Raw genomic sequence first — 12967 nt, 5'->3', positions numbered from 1 at the left:
AATAAATAAATAAATAAAACAAACACCTAGGCTGGGCATGGTGGCACACGCCTTTAATCCCAGCACTTGAGAGGCAGAGGCAGGCAGATCTCTGTGAGTTCCAGGCCAGCTGGGGATACAAGGAGACCCTGTCTCAAAATGACAAAAAAACCCCACCAAGTTCCGGTGTTCCAAACCCCACAGCAGGTGGCAGCACAAGAGGAGAGTATCAGGCAGCCTCCTGCTGACTTCCCTGAGATATCTGCCCTTCTGTCCGTACAGCCAAGAGCTCAGTTCTCACTACTCAGAACAGATGCAGAGCCACGCAGCATCATTCCCTACAGCCTGAGGTCTGCTGCAGGCCAAGCTGCCCTCCAAACTGCCACAGCGCCATAGCTGCTGTAGGCCCAACCGCTTCCACCTCAGTGACCCCTGCAGGTTTCTGGATCAGCACACAGCTGAAGTGCAGCATACGGCAGTCTCAAGTGGTCCGTGTTCCTGTGTTCCTGAACTGTCCACAGACCAAGTCTGAGGAGAGCCCAGCCCTGTGTCCAGACACGTCTTTTGTTTCCGAGTCTCATTATGTAGCCCAAGCTGGCTTAAAACTCATGTCAGTCATCTGCCTCCAATTAACGTGCTGGAATTACAGGTATGAGCTGGCACTCCTGGCTCAGAAATGTACTTTACAACCCAGGGACAAGAAGCTGAGGACAGAAGTTGGCTTAAGTAGTCAAGGGGCTGCTCCTGCAGAGGACCCAGGTTCAGTGCCTAGCACCCATATGGTGCCTAACAACTCAAACTCCAGTTCCAGGGGATCTTACATCCCCTCCTGACCTCTTTGGGCATTGCACACACCTGGTGCACTTGCACACATGCAGGAAAAACTCATAAACATAAAAAATAGGCCAGCGTGACCTACATAGTGGGTTCCATGCCAGCTGGGAAGACTTTTTTTTTTTTTTTTGTCTTTTTGAGACAGGATCTCCCTGTATCCCCAGCTGACCTGGAACTCGCTATGTAGACCAGGCTGGCCTTGAACTCACAAGGATCCACCTGCCTCTGCCTCCCAAGTACTGGGATTAAAGGAGTGTGCCACCATACCAGGCGAGTTTTTTTTTTTTTTGTCTTTTTGAGACAGGGTCTCCTTGTAGCTCCAGGTGTCCTGGAACTCACTAGATCAGGCTGGCCTTGAACTCACAGAGATCCACCTGCCTCTGCCTCCTGAGTGCTGGGATTAAAGGCGTGCGCCACCACGCCTGACGTGAGTCTTAAGTTTTTAAAAGCAGTAAGACAGACCTGTACCTAGCCCTCTACCCACACAGGAAGGAAACAGCATGGTGAGAGAAGTCACCATTTTATTCAGACAGCAGATGAGTAAGCCAGCCACACTCTGCAACACACACCCTCCGCCCCCCAGTTGGGAGGCCAGGGCCCATCACCCAAACAAGTGATGTGTACACAACATAGGGCTGACAAATCCATGTCCCGTTCCATTCAGGAGTACCCAGCAGCCTTCAGCTCCCACAGCAGCCCAATGCTAGGAACTCAGGAAAAGTGGGCACAGTGGTGGTGAGCTGCTTCCTCTCCTGTTCCTGAACCCCGCCTGCCTTCAGAGTGAAGGGCGCACTTATTCCAAACTGGCGAGTTCTGTTCTGAGAGAGTGAGAACACAGAGGTTTGGTAGCAAGAGCATTCAAGTTTCAGAGTCCTCCCGTTGGCACTGTTTACAGAATGAGACATGATTATGCTAAGTCCACACCAACAGTAACACGCATCAAAACAGTCTTCCACAGCCTTGGGCTGGAGATCGTGGAGGGACTCTACCGGAACAGGCGGTATGTCCTGGGCAAGCGCCCATCTCTGCTTGACAGAGCTGCCTGGATGTGCTCATAAGTGGGGAGGTCGGTCAAATCACCCAGGGCGGCCACGGCAGGTTTCCCACGGAGCATCTTGGAAGTGACCCTCTTGACATCTTCTGGCTTCACGTTGCCTACAACGGAGAGCCAGGGGCAGTGAGGGAAAGAGCAAGGTCTCCATCTTAGGCTGCGTGCACTCCAGACCCAGGAGGACTCAGCCCTGATCTACATCATTCCCACTAGGCAAAATAAACTTGAGAAACCCTGCCACGGCCCTGGGGTAGGGTGTGAGCCGTGCGTGCTCTACCATTAGTCCTCCTTAAAGTCCCCAAGGGGTAGGGGTTGCCCCATTCAGGACCGCAGAAAGCCAGTCACCAGAGGAGCCTAGCTGCCACAGGGTAAGACTGGGAACTGAGTCCAAACTCTGGCCAGTCGCCCTCACTGGTCAGGTTGTTGGGAAGGAAGGCCAGGCTTACAGCACGACAGATAAGGGGCTCATCTGTCTGTCTGCTTTAGGGCAGTCTCAGGCACAACCCAGCTTCTACGTGGACTCACGGATGAGTGTGCAGAGCTCATGGGGCAGCTTTCTTGAATGTGTGGCCAACACCTGCCTCCCCACGTCCTCGAAAATCACAGGCCTGGACTCCAGGTTCATCATGAGCATGGACATCAGTTGTGTCTTGGCCCGCTCCAGCTCCACCTGAGGGCCAAATGCCACCAGTCACCAACACCTGGCTCAAGCTGACAGAGTGGGTAGCTGGAACATGTCTCAGCAAAAAGGCCTCCATGTGCCCAAAGATGAGTGGAGAGGTTGTCCCCAGGCCTGGCTTCCAGCCTGAGCCCCAGGCACACAGGGATGTAGAGAACTGTACTGGAGAGAGCCTTCACCACACCTGAGAGGAAGCCACATGCCCAACTCTCTGCTGACTGTTGGACTCACAGGAGGGTGGCATATGCCAGGAACCCAAAGCTGGCTGCACGGCAAAACCAGGAGAACGTCGATGAAACAAAGATCCTGGTTGCTTAGAGCCCTGTGCTCAGAACCCAGCCACTGGTCACCAAAGTCAGCAGCAGAATCAATAGCTGTGTGTACAGAGACGCTGCTCAGGTGTAGACTGAAATCTGGAACTCCAAAGAATCAGGACAAGGGGCTAGATGAAGCTGGGTATATAGGTACCTACCTGGAAGGCTAGCACGCAGGAGGCAGAGACGGGAGAACTGGAAGTTCAAGACCAGCCTGTGCTATATAATGTGGGTTTTTTTGTTTGTTTTTTTTTGTCTTTTTTTGAGACAGGGTCTCCCTGTAGCCTCACGGGCCTCGAACTATGTAGATGAGGTTGGCCTTGAACTCTGGGAGAGTGGCCTGGCCTGCCTCTGCTGGGATCCAAGGCCACCACCACACCTGGCCATGTGGTAAGATTTTTATCTCAACACAAGTTGTTTTTCACTTGTACAATTTCAGGCAAATACTTAATACTGTAAATTTATCTCCAATGACCTTGACATTCATAGAAAGCACTTTTTTTCTATCAAGGTATTAGCAGAAACGCAGAGCAGAGAATTTTAATCCTTGGTGGGGCTGCAACTCAGGGCCTAGGCAAGTTCTCTACCTTCAGGCTCTGGTTTGTTTTAGATAAAGTCTGGCTTATGCTGGCCTTGAACTCATGACCCTCCTTGCCTCCACCTCCTGAGTTGGGGAATCACAGGCTTGCATCACCACGCCCTGCAGAGGCATTCATTTGTAAACACATACTTTTAAAAAAATGTTTCTTCATGTGATCACTGAGGAAAACTGGCACTAGTAGAAAGCCAGGAACGCAAAGCACAAGCCCGCAGTGCTCAGGCCAGCCACGTGCGTCCTCGTGCTGTATGTACCTGCCTGCACTTCCACATATGTGGCTTCTGAGTTCTGACCAAGGAAGTAGCAAAGCTTCCAAACACTAAGACAGCCAAAACTAGGCTTTATAAGGTGACAAAAACTTGGGTTCCAACAAAAAAGAGCCAGAAAACGCCTAGAAAGAGTCCTGCGTTGCTGTTCATCCATACAATGTGGCTTTAGCTCATGACCATTCTATAGAAACCATTCTGAAGGGGAGACTGTCCTTAGGAAAGGACAGGGAGGCCCCAAGGTACAGTTCAGCCCAAGCCTGTGCCTCCCCTGTCTGCATTACTCTCTGGCTCCAAAACTTAACTTACCGCATCCACAGTCCCGCCCATCAAGATAAACTCCTTGGTGATGATTTCAACCATTTCTCGAACCTACAAAGAATGGGAAAAGAGGGTAGGAGCTGCTAGCTGGGGCCTGCACCCTTCAAGCAAACCACTGCCACCCCATCAGGGTATCACTGAACTGGAGTGATACCCATGGGTATCACCCCCCATGCGCGGGGGTGGGAGGGGACAGCTATATAGACGGGTGCCACCCTCACCTGTCTTGGGTCAGCACTGGCATGAATGCACAGGAGGCCTGTGTCTTCGTAGCTGTGGTGGTAGGAGGTTGCATTATACATCCAGTGGTGCCTGTGAGGATGACGCCAAGATCAGGGTTTAGGAGACTGGAGAAAGGAAAGTGGGAACACATCCAAGCACTCAGTAGCCTGGGAACAGCCACAGCAAGCCAGCACACACCGGTTGAGCACGTTGAGGTAGAGCCTGGAGAACATGCCCTTGCCGGGCCCACCAGCTGAGAAGGAGCCACCTCCTCCCATCATCATATTCAGCACAGCAAATGGAATGAAGTCCTCCTCCTGAGGGACACAGAGGCACAGCCCATCAGCCCACAGCAGCCTGGCCCCGCTGGTGCACCTGACCCGTGCCTACACTCACCAGGAAGGAACAGCTTTCTAGTCCCACCATGATGTGTGTGAGCTCAGGAATTGGGGTCGGGCCCAGGCTAACGTTGGACATGTCTCTCTCCACCTGCAACCAACCAGACATGCGTTATAGGTGTGGCAAATTCCCAATAAGAGAAGAGACACCCCTCCAGACATTCAGCAACCTCAATCCTGTCAATTCTCTCCCTCAAATAAGGGATATGCTTGAAGAGCTGGACTGTACAGTAAGAAACACAACGCACCCAAGTACACGTCCAAAGGATTCACGGCACACGTCATGAGAGCTTTCCTGCCACATTACCTTGACAAGCCCCCCAGTATACTGTGCCACTGATCTGTCAATGTCCACAGCCCCAGCAGCCCCCCAGGCAGGCTGGGCTCCCAGGAGGTACTTTCTGGCACATTCCACCAGGTGTTCATGCTCCACACCCACTCCGGCCAGCACCATGCGGTTAGGGGTGTAGTAGTTCCTCAGATAGGAGTGGAGCACCTCTCGGTCGATCGCCCCTATGTTTTCTGCAGGGCAGAATCGGTGCAGCCCCACTGTGTTCTCCCTAAAAGCAGCCTGTAGAGGGAGAGGGATAAACGTGAGCGAGGAAGAAAATACTGGGGGGTTCCCTGAAGTGGGGTTCCCCAGTGGGGATCAGCAGGGCCTCCAGCCACTCTATGGAGAAAAGGCCAGGTGTTTATCTATGGGCTGGCTCTGTGTGTTCTTGCAGTAAATCCTACCTCAGAGTGAGAACTCGAAAAACATGCAAAGGAGCACACAGATGCACCGGTAAAGACGGTGCTACCACATGAAGTGGACACCGTCAATGCTGCATACATGGCAAGTTCAGATGACAGCTGGGGCTGGAGAGATGGCTCAGTGGTTAGAACACTAGAGCTCTTGCAGAAGACTTGGGCTCAGATCCCAGCACCCACAAGGTGGCTCACAACTGTCTGTTAACTCCAGTTCCTGGAGAATCCAATGCCCTCTTCTGGCCCCCATGGGCACTGCATGACACAGGTTTACTTACATGGGGGCAACGCACGGTTAAAAAAAAAAAAAAAAAAGACCACAGCTGGAGGGGTGCACACCTCCTTGGCGCTCAGGGAAGCTGAGGCAGGAGAATTTTGAGTTCAAGGCCAGCTCACACTGCACAGCAACTGTCTCAAAAACAACCGCAGCACTGAGCCTGTTGTGCCAACACCCACCACCTGCAAGGCCTGCAGCCCACCCATGTGAGGAGGCGGGGCTCATTTTACTTCATGAATCATCTCCGTGAGCAGTGGCTCTGGGTCAGGGCGCATGTTCAGGTCCTCAAGTTCAAAGTGGACAGCCATCCTTGTCATCTCGATTTCCTCATCTGCAAGAACCCACACAAGAGTTTTGTCTGCACCAGCAGGGAAGGCACAACTAGTGCTGAGTGGCTGGGCCTGGCTGTGAGGCAGGCCCTGTGGTCACCTTCTAGGGGCAGACCTGGGGCACCTGTGTGTGTAAGGGAGGGTGCCAGATGAGCAGGAATTAGGGACTCGGGCCCTCATCCTGTGCCACCCCCTTGGACTTGCTCCAAGCTTCAGTTGCAGTCTGTCCCCAAACACTCCTGAGAGGACAAAGGGGATGAGATGGCTCTTAGTAAACAGGTGTCCGGGTATCGTTCCTTAGATCTTGACACAGGGCCAGACCAGTGGGAAACGAACCACAGGGCAGCCAGTGGAAGCCAGTACCCTTCCCTCCCTGAGCCTCTTAACAAGAATCCATAAATCCTGCCATTAGCAAGGCCAGAGGATTTTGGAGACCATGGAAAGGAAATGTCTGTAGGCATGAGCTGTTTACAGCCAAGATCTGAAAGGAATTCACTAAAAACCTCAAAGGTGTTTTCTAGAGAGACAAGCTATAGTACTAAGTACTGTGTCTAATGCTAAGGGCTTTACTCAGCACCAACACTACCTCCAACGACACCACACTGTCACAGTCACGTGAGCCCCCAATTCTAACAGTGCTCTCCTCAAAGCTACAGCCCTTCCAAAGCGCCTCCCAAACCACCCCAGCCACAGAGCCACACCTGTCAGGCGGGGATGCAGAACCACATCAGCCAGTAAGTCAACCACAGTGTCCAAGCCTTTGCTGTCAGCAGACACAGCATACATGGTAGTGTCTCTGGAAGGAAAATAAGCCAGTGCCAGGTGCTGAGTTTCCACCAGAAGACAACTTGGAGGCCAGGCTCTGAGTGCCGGCAAAGCCGCTCCACCACCTTCCCTGTCTGTCCCTCTTCCTGGGATGTAAACTCCTGGCAGGGACCACAGCTTCCCACAGGTGCAGTGTTTGCTAAGACCCCATGGAATCAAGAGAGAGCCAGTATACTAGGTTTCCATGAACATGGCTCTCTGCAAACGGGAAGCCTCCAAGCCTGGCAGAACAGCCAAAATGAAGTCAGGCTCCATGTGGAGATGAGCTCAGCCCCAGACAGCTCTCAGGGGCTGCTTGCTGTCTAGCTGAGCATTCCAGGTGAAAACGTGCAGGTCAGGGAAGGCCGAAGAATGGCACGCTTTCTGACCCTGATTCTCCACCCAACTCTCCACCAAACCTGCCACTGATCTTTACAGCCTCTCTGATGCCAGGGGCTTCAAGGGACTTTGGCCACGGAAGAGGAAGGCAATTCCACAAAGACAAAATACCTTGAGGTCTGGCAGTCACAGATACCCCCGTGCTTTTCCAATGTAAGCAAAATTTCATCTTTGCTGTCAAATCGAGCAGTGGACTACAAAAACAAGAACACTCAAGTGAACAATCCTCCACACCCAAGAAACGCAATTAAGAAATCCACAAAAACCACAACTGGACACTAACCGAAAATGCCAACTTTTCCAAAAAATGAGCAATCCCACTGAGGTATTTTGCTTCATATCTTGATCCTGAATTAATAAGAACTGGTAATGGGAATAAAATTGACAGGGTTAGTCCGATATTCAAAACAGATCTAATCAAAAGAAAGCTTCCAAAACCATGGTTGGCCCAGTCAATCATTGTCACATAGGGCATGGACACATTCACAGTCCAACTGTGATGGTCTCACAGGCGAACACAAAGCAACACGTATGGAGGTCTATGCTGGTCACCAAAAAAGTCCAGAAACACAGGAGGGTAAAATGGAGGAGGGGTGTTTACCACCCTACATGCCACCACTACATTTTGGCTAAGTTTTCAAGCTTAACAAGCTTCTGCAGGCAGGTCTTGATGGACATGCTAATTACAGCTATTCAAACAGGGCACCCATGCTCCACATGCCAGCAGTACTTACTTCCCACGGTACAGAACTGCCCAAATTTGTTTTGAGATGCCACACGAAGCCCATTGTCCAGGGTGGTCACTTTGGTTTCAAACTTCTCCTGGCCATCAACTGTAGCAAAAACAGGCTTGGGCACTCCAGGTAAGGGAGAAGAGAGGGGGATGTTGGGGTATGCCGCTCCACTGCTGAACTGCCTGTGTGTAGCGAGTCGGAACCTAAAGCAGAGAAACCAGTAAGTCACCACACCTGGGGACCAACTCAAGAGCGCTAAACGATGTGTGTTCAGAGGGTTTACTTCCACAGGCCTCGAGTGAACATACAGGAGTGATGGAGATCCTGGTGGGGCCACCAGAACTCAGGCAAGGCGCTTCAGGTCACCCGGGGGGAACAGGCTGTGTGCAAGAAACTAGATTCCCCCCTTCACGTCGGCTCCCGCAGGTCTTCACGTCCACCCTGCCCCAGCTCCTCACTCTTCACGTCCACCCTGCCCCAGCTCCTCACTCTTCACGTCCACCCTACCCTGCCCCAGCTCCTCACTCTTCACGTCCACCCTACCCTGCCCCAGCTCCTCACTCTTCACGTCCACCCTACCCTGCCCCAGCTCCTCACTCTTCACGTCCACCCTACCCTGCCCCAGCTCCTCACTCTTCACGTCCACCCTACCCTGCCCCAGCTCCTCACTCTTCACGTCCACCCTACCCTGCCCCAGCTCCTCACTCTTCTCTTCACGTCCACCCTGCCCCAGCTCCTCACTCTTCACGTCCACCCTACCCTGCCCCAGCTCCTCACTCTTCACGTCCACCCTGCCCCAGCTCCTCACTCTCTACACCCAGTCCTGGCCTGCAGAGCCCCGGTTGGTTCAACCAGAACCAACCTGGCCTCCCCCTCCCCCTCGCCCCAATTAGGACCCCGAAGCTCCCGAGCGCTCCTCGGCCCGATTTCCGGTTACTTCCAAACCCTCGGGCTGCCGGGCCGGCTCTCTTCCCCCGGGGTCCCCCTCTCCCCGGGGTCTTCCCTTCCACCCGGGGTTCCTCCCTTCCCCCGGGGTCTCCTCTCAACACCCTGCCTCGGCTCACCTGGGCCGCGCACTCCGCGCCCCAGAGCCCTGCAGGAGCCGCGCGGCCACCCACACCACTGTCGCCATCGCGCCGCCGCGCTTCTGAGGTCACTTCCGCTTCCGCCCCCGGCCCCGCCCCGGCCCGCGGCGTTCTGCCCTGGCTTCCGGCCCGCTGCGCTGGAGCTGGGAGAGGCCGGCAGGCTATGGGGCCGCGGCGGGGCTAGGCGCGGCGATGTCCGGCTACGCGCGCCGGCCCGGGCCGCCGCTATCACGGACGCGGAACCTGGTGATCCCGGACGGTGAGCGCCGAGCGCCGGGCTGGGGCGGAGCCGGGACGCAGGGTTGAGGGGTGGGGGGCGCGCGGCGGCCGGCAGTGAAGCCGCTGTCGTTGTCGCTTTCAGCTCCTGCGTTCTATGAGCGCCGGTCTTGTCTCCCCCAGCTCGAGTGCGAGCGTCCCCGTGGCGGGGACCTGCACCCCCACCTGCTCGGCTTCCGGCCGACCTTTACGCGCTATGTGCCCAGCCCGGTGCTGGCGTCGGTGGGCGACACAGGTGAGCGTCGGGGCGCGGCCCGAGCGGGGCCGACAGGCCGGGCAGCAGGGCCGGGTCCGAAGGGCCCGCCGATCTCCGAGACCCCGGGAGACAGACCTCCTCGGCCTGGCGGCGGGCAGGGGCAGGGCCCGGGCCCGGACCCCCGTGGTCTGCGTTGCACCGACAGCACCTCTGGGAGCGCGGGGGGATGTGTAATACTCCGCCCGGTCTTGGAAGACAGTCCCTGAGTAGGGTATAGTCCCCAGCCACTGGGGAGTCAGGTCGTGACCTGCAAGGTTGGGAGCCTGGGACCTGTCCCTTAAGCTCCCTGGACAGCGCGGGATCGCTGCGGTCTCCACCTCGCCGGGCAGGTCTAAAGTGTGCTGGGACCACTGTGGGTTGACGATGTCTCTTTGCAGATTTTGGCTATGGAAAGGGGAAATGTATTAAGCAAGGTCCATCAGGAGCCCAGGAGACACGTTTTGGAGGTAGAGTAGTTGAGCCATTCTTTCCCTCTCCATCCGACACAGTGCCAGGCAGTGGTCTGGCTGTGGGGCTGTCAAGTAGACAGGATTTAAAGGGTATGCCTGGAGCCCAAAAGAACAGGGTTAGAAGCCCGGGGTTGTATCTTGACCCTAGAGGAGATGGGGTTCGAGGGCAAGGAGAACCTGCTGTCAGGGACTACCATCCAGGAGGCCTGTGGAGTAAGCAAGGGCACAGGTCACAGGTGCTGACACCTGGGAGAGACCCAGATAAACAGTAGGAGTGTGATAGGTGTGGAGACAGTAGAGGTCAGTCAGCCAGGTTAAAAAGTCAGAGGAGGGCTGGAGCGATGGCTCAGCCCCTAGGAACACTGGCAGCTCTTGCAGAGGACCTAGGTTCATTCTCAGCACCCACATGGCAGCTATGAACCGTCCTTAACTTCAGTTCCAGGGGAATCCGAAGCCCTCTTCTGACCTCTGCGGCATTGCCTGACACCGGTGCTCTCAGATACATGCAGACAATACACTCGTACACATAAAATAAAAATAATAAATAATTTTTTTTTTTAAAAAGTCAAAGGAAAGAGTGAGCTGGAGCATTTCTGAACTCAGCAGCATACAAGGAACCTTGAGGCCCCTGCAGTATTGGCCCCCAACCCATACTGAGTGTGTGGAGTAGAGGCAGCCTAAGCCATCCAGAAGATTCTCTGGGAAGCCTGAGCATGTAACTCAGTGATAGAGCACTTGCTTAAATGTATGAGGGGCCCTGGACTTGATCTTTGGCAGGTCATTTTGAAGAAGAAATCTGCGAGGGGGTGGTTACCATGGGAGCTGGGGGTGATGGTGAAGCAGGTCTGTTCCCTGCCCTCTGGGGCAGCTTTCTTGTTTCATGGTGTTCTTTGAGTCTCAGTGAAATGTGAGGACACTCCCAAAAGGGGGTTAGGTCCTTAACAGTCCTTGTGATGTCCATTGCTTCAGGTGATAAACATGAAGACCTTCAAGAGTCCAATCCATTCTCCTTCAAAGAGTTTCTGAAAACCAAGAACCTCAGCTTGGCCAAAGAGGACATGACCAACAGTCGAATTTACCCAAAGGTATACTGGAGAAGTTGTCTGTGGTTACTTTAGAGGTTCTCTCTTCTACTTACAATTTTGGAGACGTGGAATATGGGGGGGGGTGATGGGACAGCTGTGACCACTGATGGAGAAGCTCTGGATGGAGCAGCTGCCTGGCTCCTCTTGGTAGATAAGATGAGCTTTTCTTTGCATTGCAGACTGAATGTAGAGAATTCCTAGCAGTGGTTCCAGGCCACAGCATTTGTCTCCACTGCTTTTAGGAAGCCTCAAGGCACCCACTGGGACTGGACCCCAACTCCCCCACCTCCCCACTGGTGGGGTATGGCTTGGAATATCAGCAGCCATTTTTTGAAGACCCCACAGTGGCCAGCAACTTGAAGGAGGAGGAGGAGGAGGAGGATGGGTGGAATGGAGCCTACCTGCCATCTGCAGTGGAGCAGACTCAGTCGTCGAGAGCCACGGACAACACATTGCCCTGTGGCACATACCTTTCTTTTTTCTCCAATGCATCGGAGCTGGCAGGGCCCGAGTCTTTGCCCTCATGGATGCTGAGTGACACTGACTCTCAGGTCTCCCCGACATCTCCAGCTGGAAGTCTTACTACAGACTTTTTGGCTCATGGAGAGACCCTGGGAGACAGACACCTTCGAACCCTGCAGATAAGTTATGAAGCAGTAAGTGAGGGCTGTGGGGTGCCTGCCACAGGGCTGAGCAATGTCCTAGGGAAAGGCGGAGTCATTCACTTCCTAAGTGGCCTGGGCTTGGTGCAAGGACAAGACAGTCATGTAACGTCTGGCTGTAGGATTTCCCTGTGTAGAGGGGCCAAGAGATATAGCTCAGTAGTAGAATGTTTGCCTAGCATGTCGGAGCCCTGAGCTAGACACCACCCCCCCAGCACTTCTTGAAAAGGAAGAAAGAAAATATAATTTCTCGGGGCTGGAGAGTTGGTTCAGTGGTTAAGAGCACTGATTGCTCTTGCAGAGGACCTGGGTTCGATTCCCAGCACCCACATGGTGGCTAACAACCATCAGTAACTCCAGCTTTGGGGGGGATCTGATGCCCTCTTCTGACCTCCCTGGGCATTGCATGACACGAGTGCACCTACCTACATGCAGCCAATACACTCATACACATAAGTGAATTAAAAAATAATAAATAAAAAATTTAAAAAAAGAAAATACAATTTCTCTGTGGAAAGCACTCCCCTGGGGTTGGTTTTGGACAAGTAGTAAATGTAACAGTCTGCGAAGTACGGGGACATGCTCAGGGTTAGGAGGCATGGGCCAGAAAGAACAAGAAGCCACTGGAACTGTTGGCTCAGGGACATCTTGCTAAATGACGTAAACAGAAGTTTTTAAACTTGCAGTCACCTAGAAATGTTTCAGGCAACAAGCAGAGTTGGAGACGGTGGCCACAGGACAGCTCTAAGCATAACATAGGTTGGTTCCACTGACCTGAGATGTGTGGTTTTTGTCTTTTTGAGACAGGGTCTCCCTGTAGCCCCAGCTGGCCTGGAACTCACTGTGTAGACCAAGCTGGCCTTGAACTCACAGAGGTTTGCCAGGCTCTGCCTCCCTGGGAGTGTTGGGATTAAAGGCATATGCTACCACGCCCAGCCTGACCTGGGATGTTTTAAGTCCCAGAGCTGGGCATGGAGATGCCTGCCTGCCAACCCAGCACTTGGAAGGTGACAGCAAGAGGATCAGATGTTCGTCGTCATCCACACACATTATCAAATTGGAGGCCAATTTAGGCTACATAAGATCTTGTCTTTAAAAAAGTAGATTGTGGCTGGGCATGGTGGTGCATGCCTTTAGTCCCAGCACTTGGGAGGCAGAGGCAGGCGGATCTCTGAGTTCAAGGCCAGCCTGGTCTACATAGT

The 12967-nt window shown here is 53.7% G+C and overlaps 2 protein-coding genes across 7 annotated transcripts in view; one reads left to right on the top strand and one right to left on the bottom strand.

Annotated features, from left to right (window-relative positions):
* Positions 1-1316: 1316 nt before the first annotated feature.
* Positions 1317-9124, bottom strand: Pmpca (peptidase, mitochondrial processing alpha subunit). Of its 3 annotated transcripts, XM_008841958.2 has the most exons (13): positions 9017-9096; positions 7953-8155; positions 7502-7581; positions 7330-7412; positions 6717-6811; positions 5917-6017; positions 4970-5233; positions 4661-4753; positions 4463-4581; positions 4264-4354; positions 4031-4093; positions 2390-2534; positions 1317-1968 (listed from the first exon to the last, which is right to left on the bottom strand). In XM_008841958.2, the coding sequence occupies exons 1-13, from the start codon at positions 9082-9084 to the stop codon at positions 1799-1801; spliced, it is 1575 nt and encodes a 524-aa protein (XP_008840180.1). In that variant the 5' UTR covers positions 9085-9096; the 3' UTR covers positions 1317-1798. The 3 variants fall into 3 exon arrangements, with proteins under 3 accessions (XP_008840180.1, XP_008840181.1, XP_029423581.1); XM_029567721.1 differs by lacking the exon at positions 2390-2534 and having other exon boundaries at positions 1833-1968; positions 9017-9124; XM_008841959.2 differs by lacking the exons at positions 7953-8155; positions 9017-9096 and having other exon boundaries at positions 6717-6809; positions 7502-7557.
* Positions 9125-9131: 7 nt separating this feature from the next.
* Positions 9132-12967, top strand: part of Entr1 (endosome associated trafficking regulator 1) — a 7584-nt gene continuing 3748 nt past the window's right edge. For 2 of the 4 annotated variants that reach the window (XR_003850921.1, XM_008841956.3), the window contains exons 1-4: positions 9132-9296; positions 9399-9548; positions 10988-11103; positions 11346-11759. Coding sequence is in view for 3 of the 4 variants with exons in the window: in XM_008841956.3 (XP_008840178.1) it covers positions 9230-9296; positions 9399-9548; positions 10988-11103; positions 11346-11759 (747 nt within the window). In the remaining variant the exon portion in view is untranslated. The remainder of the gene's footprint in view (positions 9297-9398; positions 9549-10987; positions 11104-11345; positions 11760-12967) is intronic. The other 2 variants (XM_008841952.3, XM_008841955.3) reach the window with 2 other exon arrangements.

This window comes from Nannospalax galili, unplaced genomic scaffold, assembly GCF_000622305.1.
Source record: "Nannospalax galili isolate Female #2095 unplaced genomic scaffold, S.galili_v1.0 scaffold1421, whole genome shotgun sequence".
Classification (NCBI taxonomy): domain Eukaryota; kingdom Metazoa; phylum Chordata; class Mammalia; order Rodentia; family Spalacidae; genus Nannospalax; species Nannospalax galili.
This window is presented reverse-complemented; position numbering and strand designations above follow the sequence as displayed.